General features: G+C 51.2%; 1 protein-coding gene across 1 annotated transcript in view; it reads left to right on the top strand.

Moving 5' to 3' along the window:
- Positions 1–26,495, top strand: part of ADHFE1 (alcohol dehydrogenase iron containing 1) — an 89,501-nt gene that overhangs the window by 21,373 nt on the left and 41,633 nt on the right. The window contains 5 exon segments of the mRNA XM_075353218.1: positions 5,383–5,579; positions 14,132–14,209; positions 16,425–16,530; positions 16,627–16,779; positions 18,799–18,897. Coding sequence (XP_075209333.1) covers positions 5,383–5,579; positions 14,132–14,209; positions 16,425–16,530; positions 16,627–16,779; positions 18,799–18,897 — 633 coding nt within the window.

Raw genomic sequence — 26,495 nt, 5'->3', positions numbered from 1 at the left:
AGACAACACGGCTCTGGGAGGCCCAGGCAGGGAATCTGGTGATCACACAACCGCTTTGAGCGGTCGGTAAGCAGCACCTGTGGTGCTGGCCCCACTGAGTGCCGAAGTGTACATATATATATATGCTTATATGCTATACATTTACACTGTACGGTCGCACTGTTGATTTTTGGCTATATACCCTCCTGGATTGTACTCAGAGGAGACAACAGCATGTCGTCCGCAAAAAGCAAGGGTGCCAAAGCACAGGCTTACTTTGCAACCTGTACCTCATGTGCGGCTATACTACCGGCAGGTTCCACCGACCCTCATTGTGTGCAATGCTCGGCCCCTGTGGCACTTACTCAGCCGGAGCCTCTGCTACTGGTGGCCCAGGTGGAACCACCTGCTACCACTGTCCAGGTGACAGGGACGGAGTTTGCAGTATTTGCTGACAAACTGTCTGAGAGTATGGATAAATGGTCTGCTAAGATACTAGAAGCCTTACAGTCCAGACCGGTGACTCAGGCCCCGGGCACTGTTGAATCATTGACCCCAGGCCCCCCTCAGTTGGAGCAGCAAAGTGCTCCTGGGGTGACTCATAGGTCCCAGGGTGAGGTCTCTGACACGGACCGCAGTCCCAGGCCGCCTAAGCGGGCTCGCTGGGAAATTCCCTCGACTTCATCACACTGTTCAGGGTCTCAGCAGGAGGACTCTCTGGATGATGAAGCGGAGGTAGCAGATCAGGATTCTGATCCTGAGGCCGCTCTCAACCTAGATACACCTGAAGGTGACGCCATAGTGAATGACCTTATAGCGACCATCAATCAGGTGTTGGATATTTCTCCCCCAGCTCCTCCAATTGAGGAGTCAGCTTCTCAGCAGGAGAAATTCCGTTTCAGGTTTCCCAAGCGTACATTGAGTACGTTTCTGGATCACTCTGACTTCAGAGAGGCAGTCCAGAAACACCGAGCTTGTCCAGATAAGCGTTTTTCCAAGCGCCTTAAGGATACACGTTATCCCTTCCCCCCTGACGTTGTCAAGGGCTGGGCTCAGTGTCCCAAGGTGGATCCTCCAGTCTCCAGACTGGCGGCTAGATCCATAGTTGCAGTGGAAGATGGGGCTTCACTCAAAGATGCCACTGACAGACAGATGGAGCTCTGGTTGAAATCCATCTATGAAGCTATCGGCGCGTCTTTTGCTCCAGCATTCGCAGCCGTATGGGCACTCCAAGCTATCTCAGCTTGTCATGCGCAGATTAATGCAGTCACACGTACGTCTGCTCCGCAAGTGGTGTCCTTAACCTCTCAGGCGTCGGCGTTTGCGTCCTACGCCATTAATGCTGTCCTGGACTCTGCGAGCCGTACGGCGGTAGCATCCGCCAATTCGGTGGCAGTCCGCAGGGCCATGTGGCTACGTGAATGGAAGGCAGACTCTGCTTCCAAAAAAGTTCTTAACCGGTTTGCCATTTTCTGGCGACCGCCTGTTTGGTGAGCGATTGGATGAAATCATTAAACAATCCAAGGGAAAGGACTCATCCTTACCCCAGTCCAAACCAAACAGACCTCAACCACGGAAGGTACAATCGAGGTTTCGGTCCTTTCGGTCCGCGGGCAGGTCTCAATTCTCCTCGTCCAAAAGGCCTCAGAAGGATCAGAGGAACTCCGATTCATGGCGGTCTAAGTCACGTCCTAAAAAGACCGCCGGAGGAACCGCTCCCAAAGCGGCCTCCTCATGACTTTCTGCCTCCTCACACCGCATCCTCGGTCGGTGGCAGGCTTTCCCGCTTTTGCGACGCCTGGCTGCCACAGGTAAAAGACCGTTGGGTGAGAGACATTCTGTCTCACGGTTACAGGATAGAGTTCAGCTCTCGTCCTCCGACTCGATTCTTCAGAACATCTCCGCCCCCCGAGCGAGCCGATGCTCTTCTTCAGGCGGTGTGCACTCTGAAGGCAGAAGGAGTGGTGATCCCTGTTCCCTTTCAGCAACAGGGTCACGGTTTTTACTCCAACTTGTTCGTGGTGCCGAAAAAGGACGGATCCTTCCGTCCTGTTCTGGACCTAAAACTGCTCAACAAACACGTAAAAACCAGGCGGTTCCGGATGGAATCGCTCCGCTCCGTCATCGCCTCAATGTCCCAAGGAGATTTCCTAGCATCAATCGACATCAAAGATGCTTATCTCCACGTGCCGATTGCTCCAGAGCATCAGCGCTTCCTGCGTTTCGCCATAGGGGACGAACACCTTCAGTTCGTGGCACTGCCTTTCGGCCTGGCGACAGCCCCACGGGTCTTCACCAAGGTCATGGCAACAGTAGTAGCAGTTCTGCACTCTCAGGGACACTCGGTGATCCCTTACTTAGACGATCTGCTTGTCAAGGCACCCTCTCAAGTGGCATGCCAACACAGCCTGAACATTGCTCTGGAGACTCTCCAGAGTTTCGGGTGGATCATCAATTTTCCAAACTCAAATCTGACACCGGCCCAATCACTGACATATCTTGGCATGGAGTTTCATACTCTCTCAGCGATAGTGAAGCTTCCGCTGGACAAACAGCGTTCACTACAGACAGGGGTGCAATCTCTCCTTCAAGGCCAGTCACACCCCTTGAGGCGCCTCATGCACTTCCTAGGGAAGATGGTAGCAGCAATGGAGGCAGTTCCTTTTGCGCAGTTTCATCTGCGTCCACTTCAATGGGACATTCTCCGCAAATGGGACAGGAAGTCGACGTCCCTCGACAGGAACGTCTCCCTTTCTCGGGCAACCAAGGCTTCCCTTCAGTGGTGGCTTCTTCCCACTTCTCTGTCGAAGGGGAAATCCTTCCTGCCCCCATCCTGGGCTGTGGTCACGACGGACGCGAGCCTGTCAGGGTGGGGAGCGGTCTTTCTCCACCACAGGGCTCAGGGTACTTGGACTCAGCCAGAGTCCTCCCTTCAGATCAATGTTCTGGAGATAAGGGCAGTGTATCTTGCCCTAAAGGCGTTCCAGCCGTGGCTGGAAGGCAAGCAGATCCGAATTCAGTCGGACAACTCCACAGCGGTGGCATACATCAACCACCAAGGCGGAACACGCAGTCGGCAAGCCTTCCAGGAAGTCCGGCGGATTCTGCTATGGGTGGAAGCCACAGCCTCCACCATATCCGCAGTTCACATCCCGGGCGTAGAAAACTGGGAAGCAGACTTTCTCAGTCGCCAGGGCATGGACGCAGGGGAATGGTCCCTTCACCCGGACGTGTTTCAGGAGATCTGTTGCCGCTGGGGGATGCCGGACGTCGACCTAATGGCGTCCCGGCACAACAACAAGGTCCCGACATTCATGGCACGGTCTCAAGATCACAGAGCTCTGGCGGCAGACGCCTTAGTTCAGGATTGGTCGCAGTTTCAACTCCCTTATGTGTTTCCTCCTCTGGCACTGTTGCCCAGAGTGTTACGCAAGATCAGGTCCGACTGCCGCCGCGCCATCCTCGTCGCTCCAGACTGGCCGAGGAGGTCGTGGTACCCGGATCTGTGGCATCTCACGGTGGGCCAACCGTGGGCACTACCAGACCGACCAGACTTGCTGTCTCAAGGGCCGTTTTTCCATCTGAATTCTGCGGCCCTCAACCTGACTGTGTGGCCATTGAGTCCTGGATCCTAGCGTCTTCAGGGTTATCTCAAGAGGTCATTGCCACTATGAGACAGGCTAGGAAACCAACGTCCGCCAAGATCTACCACAGGACGTGGAGGATATTCTTATCTTGGTGCTCTGATCAGGGTTTTTCTCCCTGGCCATTTGCCTTGCCCACTTTTCTTTCCTTCCTTCAATCCGGATTGGAAAAAGGTTTGTCGCTCGGCTCCCTTAAGGGACAAGTCTCAGCGCTCTCTGTGTTTTTTCAGAAGCGCCTAGCCAGACTTCCACAGGTACGCACGTTCCTGCAGGGGGTTTGTCACATAGTCCCTCCTTACAAGCGGCCGTTAGAACCCTGGGATCTGAACAGGGTGCTGATGGCTCTTCAGAAACCACCTTTCGAGCCAATGAGGGATATTTCTCTCTCACGCCTTTCGCAGAAAGTGGCCTTCCTAGTAGCAGTCACATCACTTCGGAGAGTGTCTGAGCTAGCAGCGCTGTCATGCAAAGCCCCTTTCCTGGTGTTTCACCAGGACAAGGTGGTTCTGCGTCCGGTTCCGGAATTTCTCCCTAAGGTGGTATCCCCCTTTCATCTCAATCAGGATATCTCCTTACCCTCTTTTTGTCCTCATCCAGTTCACCAATGTGAAAGGGATTTGCACTTGTTAGATCTGGTGAGAGCACTCAGACTCTACATTTCTCGTACGGCGCCCCTGCGCCGCTCGGATGCACTCTTTGTCCTTGTCGCTGGCCAGCGTAAAGGGTCACAGGCTTCCAAATCAACCCTGGCTCGGTGGATCAAGGAACCAATTCTCGAAGCTTACCGATCTTCTGGGCTTCCGGTTCCCTCAGGGCTGAGGGCCCATTCTACCAGAGCCGTGGGTGCGTCCTGGGCTTTGCGGCACCAGGCTACGGCTCAGCAGGTGTGTCAGGCGGCTACCTGGTCGAGCCTGCACACTTTCACGAAACACTATCAGGTGCATACCTATGCTTCGGCAGATGCCAGCCTAGGTAGGCGAGTCCTTCAGGCGGCGGTTGCCCACCTGTAGGAAGGGGCCGTCTTACGGCTCTATTACGAGGTTTTACTTTACCCACCCAGGGACTGCTTTTGGACGTCCCAATTGTCTGGGTCTCCCAATGGAGCGACAAAGAAGAAGGGAATTTTGTTTACTTACCGTAAATTCCTTTTCTTCTAGCTCCAATTGGGAGACCCAGCACCCGCCCCTGTTCCCTTCGGGCTGTTGTTCTTTGTGTACACATGTTGTTCATGTTGAATGGTTTCAGTTCTCCGAAATTTCTTCGGATTGAATTTACTTTAAACCAATTTATAACTTTTCCTCCTTCTTGCTTTTGCACCAAAACTGAGGAGCCCGTGAGGCACGGGGGGTGTATAGGCAGAAGGGGAGGGGCTTTACACTTTTAAGTGTAATACTTTGTGTGGCCTCCGGAGGCAGAAGCTATACACCCAATTGTCTGGGTCTCCCAATTGGAGCTAGAAGAAAAGGAATTTACGGTAAGTAAACAAAATTCCCTTCTTTCAGTGGGAAGTGGAGAGGAAGACATTGCAGTGAGATTTTTATTTTTAACTATCCAGCCCTCCTGAATTAAAATCCATGAGACTGTCTAGGAGGAACACATCCACATCAAATAGTCTAATGTGTATAAGGACATTACATGTAGCACACTGCAAAGCTATTGAGTGCAGGAAGTGTAGTAACCAATGACAAAGCTTTTTATGGAAACAATTAGCTTTGAAATGATAATGAAAAAGTAAAAATTGTTGTTTTTATGTGCGCAGCTTCATGGATGCAATTCAGTTTGCGAGAAGTGGCTCATTCGATGCCTACGTCGCTGTTGGAGGTGGCTCTGTAATGGACACCTGTAAGGCTGCTAACCTCTATGCATCTAGTCCTGGCGCTGAATTTTTGGACTTTGTCAATGCCCCTATTGGAAAAGGAAAACCAGTGACTGTGACTCTGAAGCCTCTTATTGCAGGTAAATAGAATTACAGGTTCTTTTGTAATTTAGTTGTTTTTAGGTTATAAGAAACTTGAAATTGGAGGACTTTCCAGGTACAGATCCCTCAATCACACACAGATAGAGATGAGTGGACCCGTGGAAGTTCGACGGGTGCAGCCGGACTCTAGATGAAGTTTGGTTTCGGACCTGGACTTGACCTGATCTCCAATAGAAGTCACTGATTGGACAGTTTGAGTCTCCGCCCCCACATGCAGCCAGCCATAAACACATCACTTCTGGGGGCGAGAGAGTAAGGTTTTTCCATTTTATTTTTTTGGGTGCACACTACATCCGATCACACTGTTGTTATCCCAAGTGCGTGCCGTTCAAACACTGCAAGCGTCTCACACTGGGCTGAGCACCGAGTGTACCTGAGCACAGCGAAGCTCACGCAAGTGGTCTTCATAAGTAAAGCACCCAAACTCTGGGTTATTTTTGTAAAGTGTGTGTTCGGTCTGACCGACGAACTTTGGATTCACTCATCTCTACACACAAAATCAGAAACATGAGACTGGATGACGTTCCTTTTACAGACCCCTCAATCACACACTATATACAGTAGTTGTTGGTTGAGCTATATCCCTAGCTCTCCATAAATCAGCACATCTGTTATCAGGAGGCCCTCAAATGATCCATCATTAATATAATGTTCAAGGGTAGCTTTCGGGATGAAGTGTGCACACTTCTATACAGGACATATAGGCATTTTATAACTGTTAGTACATGTCTTCAACACCTCCCACCGCGACTACTGCAATATCCTTGCCTGTGGCCTCTCAATTAACACTCTCGCACCCCTTCAGTCTGTCCTTAATTCTACTACCCAATTACTCCACCTCTACCGTCACTACTCCGTCACTTTTCTCTTCTGCAAATCCCTTCACTGCTATCCAGTTACCAGAAAATTTCAGTTTAAATTACTAACAAAGACCTAGAAGACATAATAATAATATTTTTCTTCATCGTTCCTTATGGGAGACCCAGACCATGGGTGTTTAGCTTCTGCCTCCGGAGGACACACAAAGTACTACACTCAAACGTGTAGCTCCTCCCTCCTAGCATATACACCCCCTGGTAGCCAGTCCTAGCCAGTTTCAATGCTTTGTGTTCAGGAGGTCACACACACACATGCATTCTCTGATTTTTGATTTTTGATTTTTTTGATTTCAAAGATTTGGAAGAAAAGCGGGTCCAGTCTGGACTCCCGGCATGTCCCTTCTCACCCGACTGTGTCGGCGGTGTTGTTAAGGTTGATTTTACAAGGCTGGAGCCTTCACATGCCGCGCTCCTTCACCATCCCCTGAGGCTCTGGCTTGAAGTGGGAGCCATCACGGTTCTCACTGCTTTGCAGGAGACCGGTCTCCATCCGCAGCCCTTTCAGGATCCTGCCGGACGGAGCGCTCACCTCCCAGGGACCTGGCACCTGCGTCTCACAAGCTAAGTACTGAGACGTTTTTACCACAGAAAGTGGTCTTTCCAGGGGTCCCTTGTACTTTATATATTGGGGAGAGTGTGTTATATGACTGTGTTAACATTTCCGGCCGGTTCTCCAGTTTTCACTGGAGAACTGCGCCGATGGTGCCTGCACGCTGGCCGCATGTTTAAATCTAGGCCCCGGCTTCGCCTGAGGCCTAGTTTCGGTTTCACTGCCCCTGCATGTCAGTCATGCAGAGGGACAGTGCGGCTCCGCCCAGCGGCTGTTCAGCACAGGGAACGGACACTCCTCACTGAGGAAAGATTCCCTCCCCTGTATACCTCATTTGCCCGCTCTCAGAGTAGGCCCCGCCCCCTCTCCTCGCTCCGGTCGCCATTTTATCAGCGTTCTCAATGTCTGCATAGGCACAGAGATACCACATTGTGACAAATGGGGGCCTGGGCTGGGGGACTGGAGGGCACAGAGATGTATGTTAAACGGTCTGGCAAGCCACAACCTCCAGTTGTGCAGCTGCTTATATTCTCTGTTTATATACTCTGCTGGGGGTCATTCTGGACAGAGCCCCCACTTCTGCAGCATGTCTCACATCAGAGCAAGGCTGCAAGGCTGTTCTTAATATGCACTGCATGTAGACTCGTACTGCCTGTACCGAGCACATAAACACAGTGGTCCCTCAGCCTGGAGGCTCATCAGTGGTCCCTCCAGCTGCTCCGGCTCCGGTGGCTGAACCCCCGGTTTGGGTAGAATCCGCTCTTTCCAGGGGACAGCTGTCCCGGACTCTGCTGAGCATGCATCAGCCCCCTTCTCAGGGCGCTTCTGCTGCTACGGCTCGCTCAGCAAAGCTCACAGAGGACTCTTCATCTGGTCTCAGACCCCGTCCTCCTAAAATGGAGACGCAGGGTCCCCTGTCCTTCCCCGTCCCGCAGCTCTGATTCACGAGCTGACTCACAGGACGAGGAGGATGTCTTTACTAGGGGCTCGGACGCTACTTCATGTACCATTGATCTGTCCGAAGGTGATGCAGATGCTAATGATTTGATTGCGTCCATTATATTTGTACTGGACCTCAATCCGCCTGTATCAGGGGAGCATCCCCCTCTGGCAGAAAGGCATCAGTATACCTTAAAGAGAACAAGGAGTGTGTTACTTAACCACTCCAGTTTTCAGCCCACTGTGACCAAGCCCAGAGCCTGTCCTGACAGACGCTCCCAAAGCGTGGTTCTGATGACTGTTTCCCCCTTCCACCAGAGGTGGTCAAGGAGTGGGCTCATTCACCAAGGGTGGTCCCTCCGGTGTCTAGACTTTCAGCCCGGATAGTTGTATCAGTGGCTGACGGCACCTCTCTAAGGATCCCACTGTACATTAATTCTGTACTGGACCTCAATCCGCCAGTATCAGAGGAGCAACCCTCTCTGGAAAAAAGGCACAAGTTTACCTTGCCTAAGAAGAACAAGGAGTGTGTTCCTTAACCACTCCAGTTTTCAGGCCACTGTAACCAAGCCCAGGGTCTGCTCTGACAAACGCTTCCCAAAGCGTGGTTCTGATGACAGTTTTCCCTTTCCACCAGAGGTGGTCAAGGAGTGGGCTCATTCACCAAAGGTGGTCCCTCTGGTGTTTAGACTCTCAGCCCGGTCCGTTGTATCAGTGGCTGATGGCACCTCACTTAAGGTTTTGCTGTCCGCCAGGTTGTCCTTCTGGCCAAATCTGTATGGAGGCGGCAGGGGCCTCGTTCTCCCCAGCTTTTGCAGCAGTGCGGGCTTTCAAAGCCATCTCTGCTTCTCTAGAGGAGATGCATTCCCTCACAGGGACTCTATGCCCGAAATGGTTGCCTTAACTTCCAGACTTCAGTCTTTTCATCCTATGCCATGTCTGCCATGCTGGAGACTCTCACCGCACTGCGGTGGCCTCGGCTAATTTCCTCGCTATCCGCAGGCTCCTGTGGCTTCGGAAATGGAAGGCAGATGCTTCTAAAGAAGTTCCTTGCTGGGCTCACTTTTGCTGGGACCAGACTATTCGGGAACAACTGGATGAAATTATTAAGGAAGCTCTTGGCGGGAAGAGTTCTTCCATGCCACAAACCTAAACCAGGAAACCTGTCCAGGGCAGGAATCAGTCGAGGTTTCGTTCTTTTCGTTCCTCCATCTGATCGTTCTCTAAGCCCTCGGCCTCGTCCACTAGCTCAGCCAAGGATCGTAAACCCAAATGGCGCACGAAGCCGCGTCCTCAGAAGACCGCAGGAGATGCTGCCACTAAGTCAGCCTCCTCCTGGCTATCTGGCCACGCCAGCAATGTCCTTGGTCGGTGGCAGGCTCTCCCACTTTGGCGACGTATGGTTTTAACACGTCTCCGATCAGTGGGTGCGGGATACCATCTCCCACAGCTACAGGATAGAATTCTATCCAGCCCGCCAAACAGACTTTTTTCTGTCAACTCCCCCCTGCTCCAAGGCCGCCGCCTTCTCACAGGCCGTGGCATTCTTGCAGGCCAATGGAGTAATTGTACCGGTTCCCGACTGGGAACGGTTCTGAGATTTCTGCTTAAATCTATTCCTAGTCCCCGAAGAGGGCGGTGCCTTCCGACCTGGATCTCAAGCTTCTCAAGCATGTTCAGGTGCAGCATTTTCGCATGGAGTCTCTGCGATCAATCAATGACCCAAGGAGATTCCCTAGCATCCATCGACATCAGAGATGCCTATCTGCATGTGCCAATCGCAGTTTCACACCAGCGTTGGCTACGTTTTGCAATCAGAGTAGTCCAATTCGTGGCTCTTCCCTTGGGGTTAGCCACGGCCCCTCGAGTATTCTCAAGGTCGGGGCAGCTGTGATTGCGGTCCTGCACCTCTAGGGGTTGGCAGTGATCCTTTTGTCCTGGACAGCCTTCTAGTCTGGGCTTCATCCAGTGCAGACTGTTAGCGGAGTGCCTCGCTCACTCTCGCCACTCTAACCAATTCGGGTGGCTTGTCATTCTGTCCAAGTCCACTCTGACTTCGACCCAGAAGTTCACGTACCCAGGGACGCAATTCGAGACTCTGTCGGCACTTGTGAAGCTGCCCTTAGTCAAACAGCAGTCCCTCCGCTGGCGGTCGACGTCGTTCCATCAGGCACCTAATACAGGTGCTGGATTAGATGGTGGCGTCAATGGAAGCGATTCCCTTGCCCAGTTCCATCTGCGTCCTCTGCGGCTGGATATTTTCCGCTGTTGGAACAAGCGGACTTCCTCCTTTCACGGGGTGGTGGCTTCACCACAGACCAGGGGCTCGTTTCAGTGGTGGCTTCGGCCCCTCTGTCTCAGGGACGCTCCTTCCTGGCCCCGTCCCGGGTGATCCTCACCAGGATGCTAGTCTATCCGGCTGGGGAGCAGTATATCTCCACCATGGAGCGCAGGGCACTTGGACTCTGTCCGAATCAGCCCTCTGGATCAATGTGCTGGAATTCAGAGCTGTGTTTCTAGCTCTCTAAGCCTTTCACCATCTGTTGGCGGCCAGGCACATTCGAGTCCAGTCAGACAACGCGACAGCGTTTGCCTACATCAACCTCCAGGGCGGGACACTCAGCCGCCTGGCAATGTTGGAGGTTCAACGCATTCTTCAGTGGACGGAGGACTCCTAGTCCACCATATCCGCAGCCCACATCCCAGACGTGGAAAACTGGGAGGCAGATTATCTCAGCCGTCCAACCGTGGCTCCACGATCCTCAGGCTTTTGCGGCAGACGCACTGGTTCAAGTTTGGTCCCAGCTTCGTCTGTCTTACGTGTTTCACCCTCTAGCTCTTGCCCAGAGTCCTGCGCAAGATCAGAATGGAGGGCCGTCGGGTCATTCTCATTACTCCAGACTGACCCAGGCAAGCTTGGTACCCTGACCTGCTCCATCTGTCCGTAGAGGTGCCATGGCATCTCCCGGACTGTCCAGACCTTCTCTCACGAGGTCCGTCTTTCCGCCAGAATCCTGCGGCTCTCAGATTGACGGCGTGGCTTTTGAGTCCTGGATCTTGACGACTTCTGGTATCCCTCCTGAAGTCATCTCCACTATGACTCGATCTCAGAAGTATCCTTTGGCCTTTTTGCCTTGCCGACCCTCCTGTCCCTTCTACAGTCCAGTCTGCAGCTAGGACTATCCCTCAATTCCCTTAAGGGACAGGTCTCGGCTCTGTCAGTGTTGTGCCAGCGGCGTATCGCCCGGCTGGCTCAGGTGCGCTCCTTCATGCAGGGCGCATCTCACATCATTCCGCCTTACCGGCGGCCTTTGGAGCCCTGGGACCTTAATCCGGTCCTCACGGCTTCCGGAAACCCCCCTTTGAGCCTCTTAGGGAGGTTTCTTTGTTTCGTCTTTCACAGAAAGTGGTCTTTCTAGTGGCCATAACTTCCCTCAAGAGAGTCTTTGTTTTGGCTGCACTCTCTTCGGAGTCACCCCTTTTTTGGTTTTTCATCAAGACAAGGTGGTTCTCCGTCCGACTCCGGACTTTCTCCCTAAGGTGGTTGCTGCTTCCACCTTAACCGGGGCATTTTCCCTGCCTTCCTTGTGTCCGGCTCCTGTTCATCGCTTTGAAAAGGCGTTGCATACTCTGGATCTGGTGCGGGCACTCCGGATCTATGTGTCTCGCACCGCTGTTCTTAGGCGGTGCACCTCTCTTTTGTGCTGACCACTGGTCAGCGTAAGGGCCTCTCGGCATCTAAGCCGACCCTGCCTCGTTGGATTAGGTCGGCCATTTCCGATACCTACCAGTGTACTCAAGTGCCTCTCCCGCCGGGGATCAAGGCACACTTGACCAGAGCTGTCGGTGCCTCTTAGGCTTTCAGGCCCAGGCTACGGCTCAGCAGGTCTGTCAGACTGCCACTTGGATTAGTCTGCATACCTTTTCGAAGCACTACCAAGTGCATGCTCATGCTTCGGCAGATGCGAGCTTGGGCAGACGCATCCTTCAGGCGGCTGTCGCCCATTTGTGAAGTTAGGTTTCGCCTACTTCTCAGTTTTTCTGTTTATTCCCACCCATGGACTGCTTTGGAACGTCCCATGGTCTGGGTCTCCCATAAGGAACGATGAAGAAAAAGAGAATTTTGTTACTTACCGTAAATTCTTTTTCTTATAGTTCCGACATGGGAGACCCAGCACCCTCCCTGTTGCCTGTTGGCAGGTTTCTTGTTCCGTGTGTTTTCACCGGCTGTTGTTGTTGTAGACAGAGGTTCCGGTTGTTCCGGATTTTGCTCTGTCTCTACTTGTGGGTGGATGTCCTCCTTCAGCTTTTGCACTAAACTGGCTAGGACTGGCTACCAGGGGGTGTATATGCTAGGAGGGAGGAGCTACACGTTTGAGTGTAGTACTTTGTGTGTCCTCCGGAGGCAGAAGCTATACACCCATGGTCTGGGTCTCCCATGTCGGAACTATAAGAAAAAGAATTTACGGTAAGTAACAAAATTCTCTTTATTCATTTATATAGTGCTATTAATTCCACAGCACTTTACACACATTGGCAAAACTGTCCCCATTGGGCTCACAATCTAGAGTCCCTATCTGTATGTCTTTGGAGTGTGGGAGGAAACCGGAGTACCCGGAGGAAACCCACGCAAACACAGGGAGAACATACAAACACCTTGCAGATGTTGTCCTTGGTGGGATTTAAACCCAGGACCCCAGCGCTGCAAGACTGCAGTGCTAACCACTGAGCCATCATGCTACCCAACAATAATCTCTCTTTCATACATGTCCAAACTATTCTCCGGATACCTTCCCACAAGGAATTTCCGGTCGTCGCAAGAGTTCCTTCTTCCCTATGCCGTCATTCATTTCTTACCCAACTGTCTCTCAGAGTGTTGATGGATCGTTTATTAAGAATTATACTTTTATTGCTTTATGTGGAGTAGGAAGAAGGAAATAGACAGATATGAGCAAAAATATTTCCACTACTATGATCCACCATCCACTTCAGTACCCCAGGGCAGCTGGACCAGGGCAGTGCAAACTTCCATGGACGACACTGAAACGCCATTATCCAGGGAGCATCTTGCATTTACTAGGTCTCACGCAACATCATCACATCCCTAAAGGCCTACTATTTGCAAGAAACTCTCTGGGATGCCGGCTTTTGAATGGCAATCAAAAAGACTGCTGGAACACCATTGTAAATGTGAACAGGGTGGTAGCCAAAATATACACAATGTATATAGAGTGAAAGCTGCACACCAAATTCAGAGAAATATGAACAAGCACAACTGCTTTATAATACACAAGGAATGAAAAATACAATTAGCCATATGAAAAATGTAAAAAATTAAAATGTGATATTCCAAAACTGCTGAGGTTTATTTGAAAAAAAAAAGAGATATTTAGCTAATCTATTGATCAATTCATTACTGCCCCATTACCACTTCACGGTAATCTCATATAGATTATGTATATTTTGGCTAGCATCCTGTTCACATTTACAATGGTGTACCAGCAGTCTTTTTGATTGTTATGCAGTTTTTATGTCTGAGAACCCAGTCCCGCCCTTTAGCCACGTTTTATTCAATTTCCTATATAGCCAGGTCCCTGGCTTCCCATACACAAGCAGGTTTCAACCGCACATAGAGGTAACTTTTGGTTAGGGACCCATACACACAAAGAGGTTTTAACCACATATAGAGGTAACATTTATTTAATGACCCCATAAATAAGAGATTACCGTGAATTGGTTATCGGGCAGTTGATCAATACATTAGCTAAATATTCTTTTTTTTTCTTTCAAATAATCATCAGCAGTCATGTAATGTCACATTTCAATTTTTCATATGGCTAATTGTATTTTTCATTCCTTATGTATTATAAAGCAGTTGTGCTTGTTCATATTTCTCTGAATTTGGTGTGCAGCTCTCACTTCATATGGCTTTTGAATGGCGACTGACCCTCAATGAGCTTGTACTTCAGTGTACGGAAGAGCACGCTGGACTGAGTTAGTAGAAATGTTTTTGTTCATTTCTAGAAGGAAATTCTACCTAAGATAAGGAAAATTGGCTTTGGCCTTGAGTTTTGCTTCTTCTAGTTACATAATGTAGGATTGTACATTGAACCCAGACAATTTTTCTTAACCTTTCCCACCATGTTACTATGCTTATTAACAGTACCAACAACCTCTGGAACTGGCAGTGAGACCACAGGAATCGCAATCTTTGACTATGAAGCACTTAAAGCAAAAACTGGTAAGAAAACGTAGTGTTACATATTGTATATAATTTCATATTCAACTTACTTAATGTTCACAATAACAGTAATTTTCACCTGGGGTGCCCAAACATTTACATCCCGCTGTAGCATCCATATGTCTTAAAGGGAACTTGTCGCCTCAAAAAACTACTTACCTGAAGATATGGGGTTAATGTACAGGTAAATAGCGTTACAATGCAGCCGGGACAACTTACAGAAAATGCAGCGATTGTTAGAAAATTAACTTAATTCCTCCCAGGAGCCACTGATTTTCAATTATGAGTGCCTACATGGGGCGGCTGCATTCACCGATAACAGATCCACTCACTATACTGTGACCAGCAGCTGTGAGCACGCCCCTGCACTTTGATTGACAACTCGCGGGGCAGCGCATGTGCAGAGTGAGCTGTCAAAGTGCCAGGGCGTGCTTACAGTCATCGCTTCATAATGAGACCATGACTGAAAGCCAGTGGTTCCCAGGACTAAATAAGTTATTTTTCTCCCAGTAGCCGCTTTTTCAGTAGGCGGCTGGGCTACATTGTTATGCTATTTACCTCCAGAATGAATGTCTATCCTCAGGTAAAGCGTGTTTTCCAAGTTGACACATTCCCTTTACACAAAATGACTTTTTGTTTAATCAGGTAGTAAAAATATTAGGCCATTTTATTTGATATCACAATCTGTTTTTTCAAAAATATAGAAATGTCACATTTTCACTCTGGTCACTGTGGATATTTAAGTGTTATACTTCATGTTCTTTGTAGAACATTTTTCAGAAGCCTCATTATTATCACAGGCAGGATGCCAATGACCTGTAACATCACAATACACTGGATAAGACGGGATCCACCTCTCACAATAAGTGATATCCCTGCTCACCCTGCTCACGCTGACCTTTGATCATGCTCATTTGATGCTTGAATACAAATGATCAGGCCTGAGTGTATTGCAACTAATGTACATGTGATTTCCTGCAAGAGCAGGAGGCATAAATCTGGGATAGCTCTAATTGGAAAGTTTGAAAATTGCAGGATTTCAATTTTTATTTCCAATACAGACCTTGATATGAAAAATAAAAAAGAAAATTACCGAAAAAATAATTGAAACACAAAAAACTGATTTTAAATAGTAGTAAATGTTCCTGATGATTCCCTTCAGATGGGTATACGGAAAAGTAGTTGTTTAGATAGCAAAATTCCTTTATTGATCTTGTAGTTAAACATTTCTTAAATATTTGCAAGTTAGTAATTTGTGAAAATGATTAAAGAAATGTGGTGTAATGTATACGTTAAAGGGAATTTGTCAGCAGGTTTTTGCTCCCCATCTGAGAGCAGCATAATGTAGAGACAGAGACCCTGACTCCAGTGATGTGTCACTTACTGAGCTGTTTGCTGTCATTTTGATAAAATCAAGGTTTTCTCTGCTCTTGATCTAGCAGTTATACAGAGCTCATGAATATGCTGGACTACCTGGCAGCAGACCAAGTAGTCCTGTAATGATATTCCACTGCTGATTAACAAGTGATTTTATCAAAACTACACTAAGCAGCCCAGTAAGTGACACATTGCTGGAATCCGTATCTCTGCCCCTACATTATGCTGCTCTCAGATTAGATGACAGAAATCTGATGACAGATTCCTTTTTAATTGGTGGGGTGAAGAAAAAGTGCTCCATCACATTCACTTTGTTTTCCTTGCAATGTAGTTATTTGCCACCTGTGTAGAAAACGGTAGCCAGTGCCATTTATAATGAGTTGGCTTGGAGTAGCAATTTGCAGGGGAAACGTATAGCTTCTTTTTTTGAGGATGGGTGGTGGTCCTAGATGTCAGACCTACACAGAACCTCCATACCCACGCAATATACCATCACATTATGAGACTGGAAACCCTATCAATATTGTAACAATAACATTCCATACTGACTGCTGCACACAATCAATGGTCCCAAAAGTCACGTGCTGTACATACTGATAGTGATTGGCTGCAGTGGTCATGCGTCGATGCAGAATTTGATCAAATCTGTAATATGAACAGAGACCACTAGTACATTCCTGGATAGGAATTGCGATATAGTACCCAGTGTGATCCAATGTCAATATTGCAAAATTGTAGTTGTATTTCTTAACCTTGTATTGTAACATTGTGCATATAACACAATCTTTATACATCCTCCTGTACGTGCAGTGTAGTTTTTATTATATATATTTATTAGGTATTGCATCCAGAGCCATAAAGCCAACTCTAGGACTCATTGACCCAGAGCACACGCTACACATGCCCGAAAGAGTGGTTGCCAACAGTGGATTTGATGTGTTATGGTGGGTATATTTATATACCATTGTAATTACTATTATAATGTGATATAATTAGTGGAACAGCTAATTTTTTTTTTTATTTTTTTTTTTTTGTTACAGCCATTCACTGGAATCCTATACTGCTATCCCGTACAATATGCGTAGCCCTTGCCCTACTAATCCAATCAACCGTCCAGCCTACCAAGGCAGTAACCCCATTAGCGATGTGTGGGCCATACACGCATTGAGGATTGTCGCTAAGTACTTGAAACGGTGGGTCTGTTTATCTAACTTCTATAAAAGCTTCTATCTTCACCTAAACTGGCCTTTCCTATCTTTACAAGCCATCAGTAAAGCGGGCTTTACACACAGTGACATCGCTAGCGATGTCGCTGGCGAAAGCACCCGCCCCCGTCAGTTGTGTGTCACGGGCAAATCGCTGCCCGTGGCGCACAACATCGCTTACACCCGTCACACGGACTTACCTGCCTAGCGACGTCGCTGTGGCCGGCAAACCGCCTCCTTTCTAAGGAGGCGGTTCGTTCGGCGTCACAGCAGCGTCACTAAGCGGCTGCCCAATAGAAGCGGAGGGGCGGAGATGAGCAGCCGTAACATCCCGCCCACCTTCTTCCTTCCTCATTGCGGGTGGCCGCAGGTACGGTGATGTTCCTCGTTCCTGCGGTGTCACACGTAGCGATGTGTGCTGCCGCAGGAACGACAAACAACCTGCAACAGCAACGATAATCAGGATTAGAACAACGTGTCAACGATCAACGATTAGGTGAGTAATTTTGATCGTTAACGGTCATTCGTGCGTTTCACACGCAACAAAATCGCTAACGAGACCGGATGTGCGTCACGAATTCCGTGACCCCCAACGACATCTCGTTAGCGATGTTGTTGCGTGTAAAGCCGATTTACACAAAGGATGGTTATAAGTTGCTGATTGATGGATCTTTGGCTGTTTGGTCCCTCACCGATTTGGAGAACAGGTCTCTGGATTGCCCCGTCTGAATGCGGCAATGGACGGACATGTGAATCTCTGCTCCACTTATTTTTTATGGGATCGCTGCATATAGAGTAGGGAGCTTGTCCTTTTCTGGCAGTACCATAGGGAATTAATAGAACCGTAGTACACATATCCATCCACTGCCGCATTCATGCAGAGCATTGCAGAGCCCCATTCTCCACATCTGATAACTTAAGTTTGGAATTTTTTTGTTTTTTTGAGAAATGGCTAAGGCAGGAATAATTGAATGTTACTAGTGTGGCGCCCTGGACAAGCCAGGGGCCACAGGTAACAACACACACACACTCCCCACCCCCAGCAGTTCACAGCAGTCATCCCCAGTGAGACCTGATTTCTTCCCTCGGGTTCAGACAGACACACCAGGTGGGCGGAGTCAGAGGATAGGCACGCCCACCGAGGAGTCTAGCTGGCCTGAGGCAAAAACCAGCTCAGACAAGTCCAGGCAGAGGAAGAGAGAGGAAGTCTGCAGAGAGGCAGACGCAGACTGGGGCCTAGGTTGGAGCCTAGGTCCCTTGTGTAGCCAGTGAGGCAGACGGTAGTGGCCGTCTGCGGGAGCCGGGAAGACAGTCTTGGTGGAACCGTAGGTGGCCGGGGCTGGGGGTGGCCCACCGGTACCAAACCGGAGAGCCGGCTGGAAACCGGAGCGCAAGAAGAGCGTACACGAAGGTGCAGGAAAGGACTTACACTACCAACCTGGGGTCAGGGGAAAAACACCGCGGCCGCCTGGGGGACCCGTCCATCCAGCCATTTGTTTGACCAGAGACTCCGTGTAAATTACTGGCTGAGTGAGTACCACCGTGCCGTGCGGCACAGCGCTGCCCCCGCGACCCTGCACCTCACCAGGCCCCGTAACCCGCCTGCCATCCTACCCCTCACCGGGCCCCGGGACAACCAACCACCCTACCCACGGAGGGGAGAAAACGACATCCAAGCTGCTCCCTGTCACTGCTCCCGGGATCCCCGTCCAGAGCAGCGGTGGTGTCACAACCTCACCACAACCGTGGGTGGCGTCACGGACAATATCCCTAAACCAAACCACCCCCTTTTCACTCACGTGCGAGGAGCGCCGCTCGAGTCCCCGGGATCCGGCCCACCGCTCGAGCCACCACCGAGCAGCAGCAGCAGCCGGACCCGAGCAGTGGGTGAGCGCAGCGTCCCCTCCTCCGCCCGCGACACTAGTATAATATATTCCAGGAACTGACAATAAGTATTATTACTTTACATTAAGATTCTAGCTATACTTTTTATTTTACTGTCCATAGAGCTGTTAAAAACCCGGATGACCGTGAAGCTCGTTTCTCAATGCATTTGGCAAGTTCATTTGCCGGAATAGGCTTTGGGAATGCCGGCGTCCATCTCTGGTGAGTTTTGATGCACACATACAATCCCTTGTCTTTCCTCTACATCTCTTATATCAGCATTCTATTATATGGAATATTCAGGAAACTTCTCTATAGCCTTTACTATAGGAGTTTTCACATTATGTAACAATATCACATGTCACAGATCAGTTAAGGTCCAGCATTGTGAGGACACTGCCGAGACTCACAGGTTTTTGTAATTAATTTTAGTAGAGTATTTCAGTCGCCTCTAGTGATGAGTGAGCACTACCATGCTCAGGTGCTCGGTACTCCTAACTAACAGTGGTGAGAGAGCACTACCATGCTTGGGTGCTCAATACTCATAACTAGCAGTTTGATGCTCGGATGAGCACGACTCATGTACCGAGTATAATGAAAGTCAATGTGGAACTCAAGTATTTTTCCTGAAGATTACTGTCATTACCTATTGATTTCCATTATACTTGGCACACGAATCGAGCCCATCCAAGCTTCGAGTACCGAGCATGCGAGCATGGCAGTGGTCGCTCATCACTAGTTACGAGTACTGAGCACCTGAGCATCGTATTGCTCGCTCATCACTAGTTACGAATACTGAGCACCCGAACATCGTAGACCCCGCTCATTACTAGTTACCAGTACCGAGCACCTAAGCATGGTAAAGCTTGCTCAACACTAATTACGAGTACCAAGCACCCGAGCTTGGTAGAGCTCACTCATCACTAGTTTACAAGTACTGCGCACCCGAGCATGGCAGTGCTCGCTTACACTAGTTACAAGTACCGAGCACCCAAGAATGGTAGTGCTCGCTCATCACTAGTTACGAGTACCGAGCACCCGAGCATGGTAGTTCCCGCTCATCCCTAGTTACGAGTACCTGAGCACCCAAGCATTGTAGTGCTTGCTCATCACTAGTTATGAGCACCCGAGCATTGTAGTGCCTGCTCATCACTAGTTATGAGTACCCGAGCATGGTAGTGCCTGCTCATCACTAGTTACGAGTACCCGAGCATGGTAATGCCCGCTGATCAATAGTTACGAGTACCCGAGCATGGTAGTGCTCGCTCATCACTAGTTACGAGTACCCGAGCATGGTAATGAACGCTCATCACTAGTTGCTTCCACACAGAGATCAGGCTTCAGAATACAACTGTTCTCCAAAGCTGTGAGCTTCTGCTGCTGATAATTCACCAAGAACGTTTTTTTTATAATATGTGATCACATGTCAAAAATATTATTTCTCTATCGTTTCATTGGGGGACACAGGACCATGGGTTATGCTGCTGTCACTAGGAGGCTGACACTAAGTAAACAGAAAAAGTTAGCTCCTCCCCAGCAGTATAACCCCTGAGCCGGAGGCGGGCTCAATCAGTTTTTTGCTTAGTGTCGTAGGAGGCTGATGTGGGCCGACTGGGCCCCCTTCAGCCACTTGATTTTTTGCGTATTTTTTTCATTTTTTCTCGGCGACGCTCGTCGCTCTCATCTGTGGTACTTTTCTGTTTCTGCAGGTATCGTACTTCTCTTCCTCAGCTCTCGCAGCCCGGTGGGTACCACTCCCTAGGGTCGCAGAGGTTTGAGTCTTTGGGCCCTCGCCCCCGTCCATTCCCGCGGTACCATTCCCTGGTGTGTTCGTGCGGGGCAGAATCTTCCTGGGCACCCCTATCCGCTCTGCGGTATCACCCCAAAGGGCGCAAGGGGCTCGGCAAATAGGGACTGGACCACAGCGCGTCACGATCTGGATGGGGCCCGCAGCGCTGCTACGTTTTTTAGGGGTTTCTATCCCCACCAGGTCCACCTCCCTGCCTTCTTCAGCCGGCTCCCTGGTGCCCGCAGCCATCCCTTCTGCGAGCGGTGCACACAGGAGTATGTGCAGAGTCTCAGCCTGCACTCTACAGCGCGCCGAGGATCAGGTAGGACACCCTCTCCTACCTTCTCCCCCTCGGGCGGCTGCAAAAATTTAGGCCCCGGTCTGGGCCTAGTCGCCGGGCACCCCCGCAACATCCGCGGAGCTCCCTGAAGACTCCTAGGCCGGGCAGTTTCGGATCGCTGCTGCGGCGCGGCAGCCTCAAATTTAGCCCCCGGCCTCGGCCGGGTCCGTGGGGTCCCAGACCGCGACGCCGCCGCTGCCTCTGCCGTGCGGCAGCGTCATAATTTACCCCCCGGCTTCGGCCGGGTCCTCGGCGTCCTAGGCCGCGCCGCCGCCGCCTCGCGGCCGGATCCGCCGGCGCTGCCTCTGCCCGCGCGGCAGCGTCATACCTTAGCCCCCGGCTTCAGCCGGGTCCTCGGCGTCCTAGGCCGCGACGCCGCCGCCTCGCGGCCGGGTCCGCCGGCGCTGCCTCTGCCGCGAGGCAGCGTCCAAATTTAGCCCCCGGCTGCGGCCTGGTACTCGGCGTCCCAGGCTGCGACGCCGCCGCCTTGCTGCCGGATCCGCCGGCGCTGCCTCTGCCCGCGCCAGCGTCAGAATTTTCCCCCCGGCTTCGACCGGGTCCTCGGCGTCCTAGGCCGCGCCGCCGCCGCCTCGCGGCCGGATCAGCCGGCGCTGCCTCTGGCCGCACGGCGGCGTCACTCCTTAGCCCCCCGCTTCAGCCGGGTCCTCGGCGTCCTAGGGCCGCGACGCCGCCGCCTCGCGGCCGGGTCCGCCGGCGCTGCCTCTGCCGCGAGGCAGCGTCCAAATTTAGCCCCCGGCTGCGGCCTGGTACTCGGCGTCCCAGGCTGCGCCGCCGCCTCGCGGCCGGATCAGCCGGCGCTGCCTCTGGCCGCGCGGCGGCGTCATACCTTAGCCCCCGGCTTCAGCCGGGTCCTCGGCGTCCTAGGCCGCGACGCCGCCGCCTCGCGTAAAAATTTAGCCCCCGGCTTCGGCCTGGTCCTCGGCGTCCCAGGCCCGCCTCCTGCGCAGCGCTATTGGCCGCCGGCCTCTCCTTCTCCGCCCTCCGCTTTGCCCCAAGCATCATCAGGGGGGTGGGGGATATTTTTTTCCCGCTCCCTCAGCGTTCATTTTATTTAAAAGACAAAAAAAAAAAAAAACAACAAAGATTATGGCAGACTCCCGGATCTGCGGATTGCTGAGGCTGCAGCAACCTTTTTCGGGGAAAAACAAAGCACACTCTTTTGGTAGTGTATATTTTTTTATATGGGTCCATTTTTTATTATAGATACGTGCACGATCTTTCATACATTGACTCCTACATTGCTTATGCGGGCACTTGTTTTTTCTATCACGTTTTTTAGTACATAGCGTTTCCAGCTCGACTTTTTAGTGATTTTGGGCCGGTAAGCCCAAGACTCGGTCCCCTTTTTTGTGAGTCAGTTTCAAGAAGATGTCAGTTTGCTGTTGACCCCTGCCAGCTTGTAACGCCCTGTCTCAGGCCACAACTCCCCTCGCTACGTCCCTCGGGTTCGTGCGCATGCGCCGCGTCTCCGGCCGATGCTCGGTCATACCATATATAGGACTGGCGCAATCCCCTCGGGGAGGGGAGTCCCGTACCAGGGACCTTTTTCTCCTATGCTGGAAGCGGACCCGCCAGGTCTCGTCCTTGTGGCCCCCCAGTTTCCACTTATCCCCCAGGTCCAGACTGTCCTTCCTCTGGCAGTCTTCCGGCTCTGGGGTGATGGCCCAGGCTTCCACCTCCGCTGGATTCCGAGCAGGACCCGGATGTCTTGGCGCATGACGAATAGCCTGCTACAAATGGTGAGTCAAGCCGTAAGGCTACGCACAGCCCTCTTCTCTCCGTGCATGCAGGTCTCCCTTAAGACATTTGAAGCAGACCCTTATGTGCTCAGAGGACATCCAAAGCTCGCCGAGTTACCGCGGGCTCACAGACAACTACCAGACACGGAGTTGACCAGCAGTAAGTCTTGTCATTGTCTTTTTTCCCTTCTCCAAGGCGATTTCGGAGAGAAGGGGCACACTATACTGGAGTCGCTAATGATCACAGACGGCAACCAGACACGGCGTTTACCAGCGGTAAGTCGTGTTATTGTCATTTCATCCCCCCCAAAGGGTTCTGGAGAATGGGGGCATGCCTCTTTCCAGGGAACAAGGTGGGGGCCACTGCGTGATCATGGATAATCCCCGGACGTGTTTTTTCCCAGTGGTAAGTCTGTTTATTTGTCTTGCCCCTTCTCGAAGGGGGCTCCGAAAGGAAGCGACACGCTACCCTTTATGCGACCCGCCTGGGTTCCTCGGGGCTTCTCGTCACTATCGTGCCGCTCCGCAGGGACTTCCCGGACACCATACGCAGCGGTCCACGTCCCACCTATGCCGACCCAGGGCTGGGTATCCTCTTGAGTGAGTACCCTCTTTTCACAAACCTGATGTCTGCCCGCTACTCGGCCTGAACCTCTAGCATCAGTGTTCCCACCATCGAGACCTCTGACTCGGGATCAGGAACGCAGATTCGATATCTAGGAAGTCGCTGACTTTTTTTCCGACTTTCGGGAACGCCCTTTCGGAGATAGGTCGCGTTTATCCCTAGACTACGTCAGGGTAGGCTACTCTCCCCCCTAGGCTACGTAAGAGAAGGGTATATCCCCTTCCCGGCATCGGCCCTGATGCACCAGGTTCGTTCCCTCACGCTAACCCGTCTGGAAGCCTTTATCCCTACAACAACCATCTCCGCCTTGCAGGGCTGCGGTCCGTTCCAGCCTTTCTAAAAACGCTTACAGGGATCACTGTCCCTACGTATCCTACCCTGCAGAGCTGCTAGGCTTTCTCTGCCCAGAAACGACCGGGAGGCCCCTCCCTTCAAGAACCATCGCCTTGAGGCTCAGACCATCATCACCCTCTAGGAAGCTACCCCTTCCTTGCTACTAGGGTAGCTGGGCTACCGGAAGGAGCCCTCCCGGACCCGGTCCGGTCCATCATCCCTCAGGCACAGTATTCGAGCCGTTCAAGGGTGGCTACTCCTCACGCAGGAGTAGTTTTTTCCCTCCTGGCACAGAGTCCCGCGTGCCTTTTGCCTCCTGCGCCCGTTTCTTCCCTTCGGTTTTTTGGCTCCGTCACAGCCTGTGGTGGTGATAGCGACGGTGCACATACCAGATTTCATCCCGGACTCTCCAACGGAGCGCACTGAGGAACGGAGACAGGAAGGTTCCGTCTTCGCGGGTGACCCGCCAATCCCCTCCTAGCGGACCAGTCTTCGCAACCATCCCTGGGAAGCTCCCTGTCCTCCTCTGGAGCTTATTATCAACCGTCACCAGCCCCCCGTGCTAGGGTTTGCTATCCCACCATTCCTCGGCGGGGTCCCGAGGGACACTCCTAGAGAGTCGTCTCTCCTTCAACATTCCGGACTTCAGAGGCAGCTGGCTAGCACAGTTACAATTTCTTCTCTAGGTCGCGGTGACCCAGCCAGGTTCCAGCCAGACCACGCCGCAGCGGTGGTTACATCATCCACCAGGAAGTTGCAGAGAGTGTCATGGCAAGGGAAGAGGCCTAGAAGATCTTGCTCTGGGACGGGTCCCTTCGCTCGCTAATCTCGGCAGCACATCCCTAGCGTGGACGTTTAGACGGCCGATGTCCGCGGTAGGATGGACCTCGCGTAGGTAAAGGGCTCCAACGCGGAAATCACCAGCCAGATCTCTGGCGAAGGAAGACCTCCGGTCGTGGACCATTTTTGGCCTTCCGATCCAGATCTGTCAAGGGTGCTTAGAGTATGCACCTGCTCTGGACTAGATGTCGACGCCCTAGTCCGGTCGTGTAGCCTGTTCAGGCTCTCGTGTATCTGCCCGCGGCTTCCTATGATCTCGAGGGTTCTCAAGATGGACCAAGGCAAGCGATAGATCGGGAGTGACCCAGGCGAGCATAGTTTCACATCATTTACTCATCTCCTCGCAAATTCCCCGTGGCCCCTTCCAGACCGCAAAATTCTTCAGTGTCGGGGCCCCTCTATTCTACCAGGGCTCAGAAGTCCCAAGTTACATGGCCTCATCAGTGGATCCCGGATGCTGGCTCGTCAGGACTGTGGGCAAGATGATGGCAGGCATTGAAGAGGGCCGGGAATCAAGTTTCCTCGAAGATTTATTTCAGCGTTCACTAGAGATGTGGGACCTGAATCCAGTGATGGGTTCGATCAAGGTTCCCCTTTTTTCTCTGCTCCCACCTGTTTTTTGATAGGTGGGCTCCTCGTGGCCATCGGGTTGTTACAGACGACATCAGGGCGAACAGCCCTCTTGTCGTTTTTTCCCCACTTTTCCGGCTCCACCAGCAGGACAAGGGGGGGCTACATCCAGAACCTTTCGTTTCTGTCCAAGACACCTCGCTGTTTCCTTCCAGCAGAGGACTTTGGTTTTCGGTTTTTTCGGTTCTAGGCTCCTCTCTCGGCCTAAAAGGGGCATAGTTCGTTCCAGGGCTGGTGCGAGCCCTCAGTTTTTCGTGCCTGCCGGACACCATTTTTCGGTCTCACCGACCGTCAATCCATCCTTCCACCCTTGCCCAAGAAGCGTGTGCTGGCGCCAGGGGCCAGAATTTCACATGGATCCTTTCCTCCATATGTGCAGACTATCGCATGAAGGACGGACTTCCGCCGCGGTCTACCGGGCAAGGGGCACCTTCGAACGATTGAACTCCAGTCGTCGTTTGACCAGGGCCGCTCTAGCTGGCATACCTTGACTTTTTTCTACCAAGTTCACACCCGAGCTTCGGCAGAGGCCAGTCTTGGCGTAGGGTTTGCGGGTGGCATTGGCACACCTGTAACAACATTAGGCGCTTGTAGGTCTGGGTCAAGCCCAGCAAGGGGGAAGTGGCTTCCTTCCTATCTCCGGTGATGGTTTTTCTTCCCACACAGGGACTGCTTTTGGACGTCCCATGGTCCTGTGTCCCCCAATGAAACGATAGAGAAAGAAGGATTTTTGTGTACTCACCGTAAAATCTCTTTCTCTGAGTCTTCATTGGGGGACACAGCACCCACCCTGCTTGTGTTTTTTGTTATATAGGACATGCCTGTTGCCCCAGTGCCTGTATTCCCAGGTCACTGGTCACACGAAGGATCGTCATAGTTTCTTACCTTCTTTTATTCAGGATTGTTTGGTTCTCCTCCTACTGCTTGTGCACTAAACTGATTGAGCCCGCCTCCGGCTCAGGGGTTATACTGCTGGGGAGGAGCTAACTTTTTCTGTTTACTTAGTGTCAGCCTCCTAGTGACAGCAGCATAACCCATGGTCCTGTGTCCCCCAATGAAGACTCAGAGAAAGAGATTTTACGGTGAGTACACAAAAATCCTTCTTTTATATTCAAAAGTGTCAAAATGTCTTTTTTTGTTTATTTTTGAATCTCAAAGCTAAGAAAACAATGATGTACATTTAATATGGGTAACATGATGTAAAAAGCTGAACATATAAGGCACGTCTTGCAGAAAAGATTGCAGCCTTGTAGATTACCGAATACAGAGAGAAAAAACATACTATGATTGTATCGTAACTAAATTAATGATTTGGCTGCACATTAACTTCTACCCCAGAATACCTTCAAGGTTTAAAGGAGTTGTCCAGGACTTTTACATTGATGAACTATTGTTTGCGATAGGTCGTCAATATGTGATCAGCGGGGTGCGTCACCAAACACTCTTCCCCCCTGCTCCCCCCTTCCGGTCAGCTGTTCCTGTGTCGGTGGCGGACAAAAGTGC

This window comes from Anomaloglossus baeobatrachus, chromosome 6 (genome assembly GCF_048569485.1).
Source record: "Anomaloglossus baeobatrachus isolate aAnoBae1 chromosome 6, aAnoBae1.hap1, whole genome shotgun sequence".
In the NCBI taxonomy this organism is placed as follows: domain Eukaryota; kingdom Metazoa; phylum Chordata; class Amphibia; order Anura; family Aromobatidae; genus Anomaloglossus; species Anomaloglossus baeobatrachus.
This window is presented reverse-complemented; position numbering and strand designations above follow the sequence as displayed.